Source organism: Poromitra crassiceps, assembly GCF_964638095.1.
Source record: "Poromitra crassiceps genome assembly, chromosome: 1".
Classification (NCBI taxonomy): domain Eukaryota; kingdom Metazoa; phylum Chordata; class Actinopteri; order Beryciformes; family Melamphaidae; genus Poromitra; species Poromitra crassiceps.
Window position 1 is genome coordinate 131380029 of NC_139623.1, and position 11130 is coordinate 131391158.

Consider the following 11130-nt stretch of genomic DNA (forward strand, 5'->3'; position numbering starts at 1 on the left):
GTTATAACGTTTTAAATAGAGTCACGTTATAAACAACTAACCAACGCTGGGGGTCCGTATGGAAACAGTGTTACTCGAAATGGTTAAAAGTTAAATCAATTTGGTCATTCAGTGCCGTTCTACTGCAATGTAAAGTAAGTAGCGTTAGCCGCTACATTAGCCAAAGTAGCTGACTACCCATAATGCATTACGGCGATAAGGTAGACAGGGCAAATTCGGAAACTCCCCCGGCAGCCGCTAGAGGCAGCCGCCCCCTCCCCTCGTACTTCCGTGTAGCATAATTAATTCAACCAATCAAACAAAATCAAACAATATCCGGAAGTGAGCTTCATTTTGCGGTGTCAAAGTCAATGAGCTATGTTGGTCCATTATATATAGGTCAATGGTTTCTGCGTTAGCTTGCTAGCTAGTTAGCGTTGTTGTTTTCACTGAGGCGGCAGGGCACTATTTACAGCGACACACAGGGAGGAGGGAGAGGAAGCCGCTCTGATTGACATGGTCGGAGCCAATGACAGAGTTTGTAATAAGCCGGGAGCGAGCGGACATCCGGCTGCCACCGAAACAGTCGATCCAATAGGAGAGCATCTGTAGAGCAGGGGAGGGTTTATCCCTGTTGCCTGTTTCCGTGACGACAGACTCCTCGGACGGAAGGGAGAGGAGGCTGGCCAGCGAGACTATGGCCGTTTCTCAATAAGCGTTCTTGTGTGTTCTTGCGTTCTTGTGTCCCTGTGAAACGTCATCAGTCGCAGCCCAAGTACTGTTCCAATACAAAGTTCACATTTCGCCAAGAATGCTTAAAATTCCCGGATGTGTTCTTGACATGCCCACTTTACCAAGGATGCTCTGGGTGGTGACATGTGGCAACTTGGCAAGGCAGATATCCCAGCATTCATTTCGGCATAAGTGGAGGCAGAACGCAGCAGAGAAGACGCCATAAGCTCCGGGAAGTTTTTTTACAATTTAAAGTTTTATTTCATCACTAAATTAATTTCTGATGACTTTTGATGCCTAAAAGCAGGGTAGTAGGTTTCAATAAGTGCCACTTTACGAACATTTATGGCGAAAAATGGCAAAAAGTTCCAGAGCACAATTGGCTGCATCTACATCAGCTGAGCTTTTTATTTGTGTAGTACTGCAGGCGGCCTCTGCACTGGTATTGCGCAATACCCTGAAGAACGCATCTTCTCAAACTGCCAACAGCGTCATGTGTGCTTGTCACCTCGCAAGTTCATTCTTCCAAGAACGACTAGCAAGAATGTTCTCCCCAAGAACACAAGAACAAGAATGCATTCTTGGTATTGAGAAACGGCTTATGACACAGCTGACTGTGGTACGTGCTGGTTGAGGTTTAATTCGGGGTGATGTTTCAGCACCCTGGACAGCGACACCACAAAGTGTGTTATGCATCATTAGTACTAATTCCGGACACCTGAGAGAGAGAGAGAGAGAGAGAGAGAGAGAGAGAGAGAGAGAGAGAGAGAGAGAGAGAGAGAGAGAGAGAGAAAATACGCCACAAAAGACTTTGCCACATACCATTTTCCCACCTCCAATTTCCCCTTAAAATTAGTCTTGTGCCTCCAGGTCAATCCTCACTATTAAATCAAAGGGGGGTGCCTTGCTGAATAACCCAAAAGAGATAAATGATCGTTTTAGAGAGTTTTACAGTGAACTCTACTCATCTAAGTGTGATACTGCTTAGTCCGATCTGGAAGACTTCTTTGACCCTCTCGAAACACCCAAACTTGGCGTTGCTGCCAGAGAGGACTTAGATTCTGATTTCACATTGGAAGAAATAACCTCTGCCATTAAATAATTTCCACGAGGCAAAGCGGCCAGGCTGGACGGATTTGGCGCTGAATTCTACAAGAAATTCTGTGACATTCTTGCCCCACTCCTCCAGAATGACATCCAGTTCTAAGGACAATATCCTGCCTTAAACACTGTATGAAGCTAACATTTCAACACAGCTGAGGTCTCTCCCGACATACTTCCTCAAATGCTTGCCGAATCTCAGCACTCTGCAATGGCCTTGGCTCCGACTGAGACTCGATAGAGGCAGACAGAGCCAGGCGGGGCCAGGCGGGGGCACGAAGGTTTTGTAAGAATGGACAACTGCAAGCTACTTTATGATTGGATATCCCTTTATGACGGGATAAGGTAGTCAGTTTTGAGCCATAAGCACCGCCCACTTCAAACCCTGCCTCAGCAAACAGTGAAAACTGTGAAATGGCAATATTTAGGATTTGGGTTTGAAACGAATGTCTCCTACTTTCTTTAGGCTTACAATTGCATTACATTACATTACAACAACATCTCCAGTGCACATCTCTCCTGTTTTAGAGTCTGGTTACTTTACTTTACTTTACTTTATTGGCATTTAGCAGACGCTTTTATCCAAAGCGACGTACAGTGATTATGTACAGCACAGCAATAAAAACAGATAGAAAAACAGTAAAAAACCAGCAGCAAACAATAGACAGCAATAATAAGAACAGATTCATAACAGAATCAGATGAAACAAAATATCAAGTGTATACAGTTCAGTGTTTTAAAAACAGTGAATAGGTGGTGCATGAGGAGATCAGTCAGGGGGGAATCAGATGGGATATAAAAAGATGTGTTTTTAGTTTTTTGCGGAAAGAGGGTAATGTTTCTGTGGTTCTGATTGTGGGGGGGAGTTCGTTCCACCATTTTGGTGCAAGGTGTGTGAACAGTCGTGAGGTGCAGCGATATGATCCATGAAGCGGCGGAGGGGCGAGACGGCCTGCACTGGTGGAGGGGCGGAGGGAACGGTGGGGGGTTTGGAATTTGATCATGGATTGTAGGTATGGAGGAGCTGTGGAGTGAACTGCCTTGAAGGTCAGTACTAAAGTCTTGAATTTGATGCGTGCTGAGATGGGTAGCCAATGAAGGTCACGGAAAAGGGGAGTGACATGGGAGAATTTGGGTTGATTAAAGATCAGGCGGGCTGCAGCGTTCTGGATGAGCTGGAGGGGATGAATAGCGGAGGCAGGGAGGCCGGCGAGGAGGACATTGCAGTAGTCAAGGCGAGATATGACAAGTGCTTGGACGAGAAGTTGAGTTGTGGCTATGGTTAAAAACGGGCGAATTGTGCGAATATTATAGAGGGAGAACCTACAGGAACGTGCCGTTGCTGCAATGAAATCGGAGAAGGAAAGATGGCTGTCAATGATTACTCCAAGGTTCTTGGCAGATGGGGAGTGGACTTCAGTGGTGTTGTTGATGGAGATGGAAAGGTCGGTCAGAGGGCAGTCTTTACTGGGGATGAGGAGGAGTTCAGTTTTTGAAAGGTTGAGTTTTAGATGGTGAGCAGACATCCACTCACAGATGTCACTGAGGCAGGAGGAGATGCGTGATTTGATATGTGTGTCAGAGGGGGGGAATGAAATGTAAAGCTGGGTGTTGTCGGCGTAGGAGTGATAGGTGGAATCGTGGGATGATATTATATGGCCAAGGGAATGCATGTAAAGAAGGAAGAGAAATGGACCTGGTTAGATACAGCATGCATATATTATGTCAGTGAATGTTGATTGGATAATGGTTAGGCAATGAAGTACGTTGGGACCAATGTGAGGTGGCTACTGGTATTGGTGGATACTGGTCAATATCAATTTGAGTGTATTTGTCCAACAAAACATCCGTTGGCATTGGTTTGCAGGGAAAGCTCTGACCTATAGACCGAATCACAGTGTTGCTACAATAACATCCGGGTAGACAACGCCAGCATCACGTACATACAATTTAATGGAGCGGAGCAAACGGGGCAGGGAACCACTGAGATAAAGAGAAAATGGTTCAGTCTAAAATGCAGGTTTGATGCTTTCATATCTCATTAATTAACACTTTCACTAATGTTAGTTTAGAGACCTAATTTACCTGTTGGGCCACAGAATAAAAACAGTTACAGCTTGAGTTCACCCAAAACTAGCAGCTAGTCTGACCAGCGGTAAGATATGTCCAGTGTTTGGAATAACGCCGTTTAAAAGAACGGCGTTAGGTAACGCCGTTATTTTTTCAGTAACGGGGTAATCTAACTAATTACTGTTTCCGTCGTTACAACGCCGTTATCGTTACTGAACGCTAAATGCGGTGCGTTACAATGAAATGATTGAGTAAACTACCCATAGCCTACACTAGTGTTGTCAAGTGAGGAGACCGGGTGGGTTATAACGAGATAAACGATTATGATTGGCTAAGGCAGAGTCATGTGTTTCATGGTAGCCAATCGGAGCCAGTGTTACACACGAGCCAGGAGTCAGGACACGGGCGACACACACACACACACACACACACACACACACACACACACACACACAGACACACCAAACAGATTCGAGGAAGCAGCAGAAATGGCGAGTCCGGAGTAGAGAGCTGCGCGGGGCTGAAATTTCGGCCCGAGCCCTCCCCGGCCCATGACATGCAGACCGGTGCCCGATCCAGCCCGTTGCGAGGCCCGAAGCCAATATTACGATATAATGACACATCTCTCTCCCTCTCTGTTCCGCGTGCTGCGTCGCCGCGCGGCCGTCCTGCGCAGCCTCTCTGTCTGTCTCTCTGACTCTCTCTCTCTCTCTCTGTGTTCGGGAGCTGTCCGCTCGCTGTACATGGACGGACAGGGTCTGTGTGTGGCTATGGGAGTGTCTGTGCACTCCTTGTCTGACTGTGCTCCGCTGTGTAAAATCAAGCGAGTACGCTAATACAACATTATTTAATTAAATTATTGAAACGGCCCGACCCCGGACCTATTAATTAAAAATAAATAAAAAACAAGCCGGCCTCGGCCCGTTTTGGTCGGCCCGAGGGGCCCGTGAGGGTACCCTCAGGTTTGCAGCAATCCATAAAAATTTGGCATTTTCAAGGTGGAGATAACGCAAATAGTTATTTTCCCTGGTAACTAGTTACTTTTATTATAGAGTAATTCAGTTACTAACTCAGTTACTTTTTGGAACAAGTAGTGAGTAACTATAACTAATTACTTTTTTTAAATAACGTTCCCAACACTGGATATGTCACATTGGGTAGATATAGTTGATCAACACAGTACATAAAACAATAGTCAGATAGGTCAGGCCACCGTGTTTAACTATAGTATATATCTTTCACAGAAATAAACAATAAACAAATGTGTGATATCTCCACAATTCAAATCAATTGGCAGGTGTCTACCCAGAAGTGACTTCTGTTGTTAACGCAACGTCACGGTTATTCACAGCAGCAAACTTACACCACTTGAGGTGGGAAACTCTACCTGGAGAAGCAAGTTCAGCCCACCTATGTCCTATATTGTGTGTCAACTCTAACCGCAGTTGGTTGCAAGTTACCGATTTTGTTGTATCTACATCCTTCACAGGTGTCCTGTTTGGTCCAGTTTATCCACATAGAATTCAACATTTAAGACAAAGAGAGCACCACTAACAATTTATAGTTCTGATGCTAACATGACATGAGAAGTAAGACTGGTTCCTGACCTGATCTCACAGCCAAGGGAGATGTTGGGGAGGATAGTGGGATCTGCGTTGATGCGGTCCAGAGTGTGCATCATGGCCTCGACTCTCTGGATCCCATACTGCTCACGCACTGCACCGCACTTTCTCTCATGGACCTGAGCAGAGCGTAACACAAGCGGATGGCTAATATACAGGTAGAGCTTACATCACACATATACAGTAACATCTGTAGATCTTATATCACACATATATACAGTACAGCTGTAGAGCTTATATCACACATATATACAGTACAGCTGTAGAGCTTATATCACACATATATACAGTACAGCTGTAGAGCTTATATCACACATATATACAGTACAGCTGTAGAGCTTATATCACACATATATACAGTACAGCTGTAGAGCTTATATCACACATATACAGTACAGCTGTAGAGCTTATATCACACATATATACAGTACAGCTGTAGAGCTTATATCACACATATATACAGTACAGCTGTAGAGCTTATATCACACATATACAGTACAGCTGTAGAGCTTATATCACACATATACAGTACAGCTGTAGAGCTTATATCACACATATATACAGTACAGCTGTAGAGCTTATATCACACATATATACAGTACAGCTGTAGAGCTTATATCACACATATATACAGTACAGCTGTAGAGCTTACATCACACATATACAGTACAGCTGTAGAGCTTATATCACACATATATACAGTACAGCTGTAGAGCTTATATCACACATATATACAGTACAGCTGTAGAGCTTATATCACACATATATACAGTACAGCTGTAGAGCTTATATCACACATATATACAGTACAGCTGTAGAGCTTACATCACACATATACAGTACAGCTGTAGAGCTTATATCACACATATATACAGTACAGCTGTAGAGCTTATATCACACATATATACAGTACAGCTGTAGAGCTTATATCACACATATACAGTAACATCTGTAGAGCTTATATCACACATATATACAGTACAGCTGTAGAGCTTACATCACACATATACAGTACAGCTGTAGAGCTTATATCACACATATATACAGTACAGCTGTAGAGCTTATATCACACATATACAGTACAGCTGTAGAGCTTACATCACACATATACAGTACAGCTGTAGAGCTTATATCACACATATACAGTACAGCTGTAGAGCTTATATCACACATATATACAGTACAGATGTAGAGCTTATATCACACATATACAGTAACATCTGTAGAGCTTATATCACACATATACAGTACAGCTGTAGAGCTTATATCACACATATACAGTAACATCTGTAGAGCTTATATCACACATATACAGTACAGCTGTAGAGCTTATATCACACATATATACAGTACAGCTGTAGAGCTTATATCACACATATACAGTACAGCTGTAGAGCTTATATCACACATATATACAGTACAGCTGTAGAGCTTATGTCACACATATACAGTACAGCTGTAGAGCTTATATCACACATATACAGTACAGCTGTAGAGCTTATATCACACATATACAGTACAGCTGTAAAGCTTATATCACACATATACAGTACAGCTGTAAAGCTTATATCACACATATACAGTAACATCTGTAGAGCTTATATCACACATATATACAGTACAGCTGTAGAGCTTACATCACACATATACAGTACAGCTGTAGAGCTTATATCACACATATACAGTACAGCTGTAGAGCTTATATCACACATATACAGTACAGCTGTAGAGCTTATATCACACATATACAGTACAGCTGTAGCGCTTATATCACACATATACAGTACAGCTGTAGAGCTTACATCACACATACACAGTACAGCTGTAGAGCTTATATCACACATATACAGTACAGCTGTAGAGCTTATATCACACATATACAGTACAGCTGTAGAGCTTATATCACACATATACAGTACAGCTGTAGAGCTTATGTCACACATATACAGTACAGCTGTAGAGCTTATATCACACATATACAGTACAGCTGTAGAGCTTATATCACACATATATACAGTACAGCTGTAGAGCTTATATCACACATATATACAGTACAGCTGTAGAGCTTATATCACACATATACAGTACAGCTGTAGAGCTTATATCACACATATACAGTACAGCTGTAGAGCTTATATCACATATACAGTACAGCTGTAGAGCTTATATCACACATATACAGTACAGCTGTAAAGCTTATATCACACATATATACAGTACAGCTGTAGAGCTTATATCACACATCTACAGTACAGCTGTAGAGCTTATATCACACATATACAGTACAGCTGTAGAGCTTATATCACACATATACAGTACAGCTGTAGAGCTTATATCACACATATACAGTACAGCTGTAGAGCTTATATCACACATATACAGTACAGCTGTAGATCTTATATCACACATATACAGTACAGCTGTAGAGCTTATATCACACATATACAGTACAGCTGTAGAGCTTATGTCACACATACACAGTACAGCTGTAAAGCTTATATCACACATATATACAGTACAGCTGTAGAGCTTATATCACACATATACAGTACAGCTGTAGCGCTTATATCACACATATACAGTACAGCTGTAGAGCTTATGTCACACATATACAGTACAGCTGTAGAGCTTATATCACACATACAGTACAGCTGTAAAGCTTATATCACACATATATAGAGTACAGCTGTAGAGCTATCACACATATACAGTACATCTGTAGAGCTTATATCACACATATACAGTACAGCTGTAAAGCTTATATCACACATATACAGTACAGCTGTAGAGCTTATATCACACATATACAGTACAGAAACACATGAGCATGCACGTTAGAGCTGCACCGATTATTACAACTTATTATTACAACTATTTTGATAATCGATTAATCGTTTTTTTGTTTGTTTTTAGAAAAAAATTGTCAAAATTCTCTGATTCCAGCTTGTTATATGTGAATATTTTCTGGTCCCTTTACACTTCAATGACAGTAAACGGAATATATTTGGGTTATGGACAAAACAAGACATTTGAGGACCTCATCATGGGCTTTGGGAAACACTGATGACCATTTTCTGACATTTTATTGACCAAATAACTAATCGATTCATCGAGAAAACAATCTATGGATTAATCGCTAATGAAAAGAATGGCTAGTTGCAGCCCTAATGCACATACACACAGTACGTACCTTGTCAGCTGGAGGTTGGTGGTGTACAGAAAACAACGCTCCTATGATGATGTCACCAGGGATGTGTGCCAGTACTCTCCTTTCATTGGTCTGGGCGCTGACCCCAACCTGGTCAGCTCCCAATAACAAACTCACTGCCAACAGCCTAACACAGAATCCTCCTCTTCCTCCCATCCCTGCACTCCTCCTCACTCCTCTTCCCATCTTCTCCCTGCTTAGGCTCGAAGTTCAGATGGCTCTGCTGGCTTTGGCATGGTGCTGTCAGTGCCAGAGGTAAGGGTTACATTCCCGGAGGAAAGCATTGCGATGTGCAGGAAAACGTCATCAGGAGTAATCACATTCCACCTGAGTGTGAGTGTGCATGTGCGTTTACTCAAAGTGACAATAAACTAAGAACACCAACAAAACACAAAACAAACAAAAAGAGCCTATTTCCGCATTTAAGCCATTTTTGTTCACAGTAAAGTTATAAATTGAATGTTAGATTAATGTATGCAAATACATGATGCATAAATGAAGTACAAAGGTTGGGACACAATTTTGAGTCAAATGATATGAAAAGCACATGTGTCAGTGTCGGCTACAGCTCATCAGCTCTCTAACCAAACATTAGTACATTTGGCTACATGCTTTAAAGTCTAATACATTATACATTATTTTCCCCAGTTGTCTTCCCTAAGGTGACCACCACCCAGTCGCTGTCCATGGTTCTGAAAGTGATATTAATGTCAACAAATACAGCTGACGGACAGTCTTACAAGTGCTATAGGCTATATACATGCCAGATTTACAAAAAAACACCTATTGGTACAATAACATGCTAAAAGCCTATGAAACTGAATGTTTTTCCACCCAATGATCTTTTAGCTTAATTAATCACTTCACTAGCCTACTGTGCACTCTGCATAAGAAAACTTCAGCCTACCTGTTTTCTTCCAGCCGTCATTGAGACCATATCAATCACAGTAAAGCAGTAAGAAAACTCTGCAGGTTTAGACTCCAGCAAATTTCATTCCCTTTGAGACCATTCTGATCACAGTAAAGCAGTAAGGAAATGCTGCAGTTTTAGACTCCAGCTCAGTCTGGTGCCTGGCTACAGCAAACTAGAAATAGCAGCAGATAAAATCACCCGCACACAGCGTCCCCCTCCTCCTCCAAACACAGTGGGAAGCATGCGGAGAGCTGATGCAGGCTGAGACGCATGGATGCATAGTCAGAAAGAAAGAAAGAAAGAACGAAAGAACGAAAGAAAATGAAACATACAGCCTACCTTATTCTTTGCAGGCATTTTGTTAAATATAATACGGACTACTCTGGAAAGATAAATAAATAAATAAGCCAACATGCTTGAGCAACAAAATGGCACAAAGAACAGAGCAATTACATGACAGAAAAACAAACTAAAAGGTAAAGAAACATGGCAGGCTCTTTGACACCCATTGAACGTGAAATTACACCAGACTGATGCTAAAACTTGTGGCCCTGTGTGCATCGTATATATTTTCCTGCTCATTCATTCATATCGCAGAGATTGGTTGAATTTACATGAATTATTGCCATTGCAAAATCGCAATTTCCTGGAGGGACTGAAAAACCTGCAATAACCTATGGCTGCTGGTTACAGTTGTATAAAAAAAATACAGAGAAAGGCCCAGAAGAAGAAAAAAGAAAAAGATAGTATTGTGTGATGTATTTTAATCTGTTGTACGTCGCTTTGGATAAAAGCGTCTGCTAAATGACAATAATGTAAAGTATTTTTCTAATCAACCTGGTCTTGTGCATTTGGCCACATGTTCTCGTTAGGTGTGAATCTTCAGTGGTCTCACGATTCAATTACAACTCAGGGCTACGAATCAATTTTGATTTCTATAGGCCTACATTATTTTTTTCTCACTGTGAGAACCTACTACTTTTAAAACAGCATATTATGGATCCATAATTAAAATATTAATTTACCAGAGATTCAAACCAAGATGCAAGCCGTTTTAACATTTATAGCTAGACTGGATTTGCGTTGCAGATATCAATTCAGGGGTTCCCTGGCTTGTGACCCCACTTTGACATTCCAAAAATCGAGGGACCCCAGACGTTCAAATTTTGGTACAACGTAATATCATCAGTGACATCATGATGTCACGTAACAGTAGCTGACCTTTTTTCCTCAGAATTTTTACTTTAATCTGAGAATTCTGACTTTTTTCTCAGAATTCTGACATTAAAATCAGAATGCTGATTTCTTTTTCAGATTTCTGATGTTAATCTGAGAATTCTGACTAATCTCAGAATTCTGACTTTTCAGAATGACTAAAGTCAGAATTCTACCCCCCAGAATTGTGACTTTATTCTCAGAATCACTCAAATAAATTGTTCACATGTGGCCCTAATCCTCCTCGGTGGTCTTAAATTGTATGTGGTGTAAAAAAAAAAGGACTCGGA

The 11130-nt window shown here is 41.5% G+C and overlaps 1 protein-coding gene across 1 annotated transcript in view; it reads right to left on the reverse strand.

The window, feature by feature from the left end:
- The window catches only part of grm5a (glutamate receptor, metabotropic 5a), a gene marked incomplete at both ends in the record, with an annotated part of 94042 nt that extends 85174 nt beyond the window's left edge, over nt 1-8868 (reverse strand). Inside the window, 2 exons of the mRNA XM_083633113.1 lie at nt 5490-5623; nt 8695-8868. Coding sequence (XP_083489239.1) covers nt 5490-5623; nt 8695-8868 — 308 coding nt within the window. The remainder of the gene's footprint in view (nt 1-5489; nt 5624-8694) is intronic.
- Between the last annotated feature and the right edge of the window lie 2262 nt (nt 8869-11130).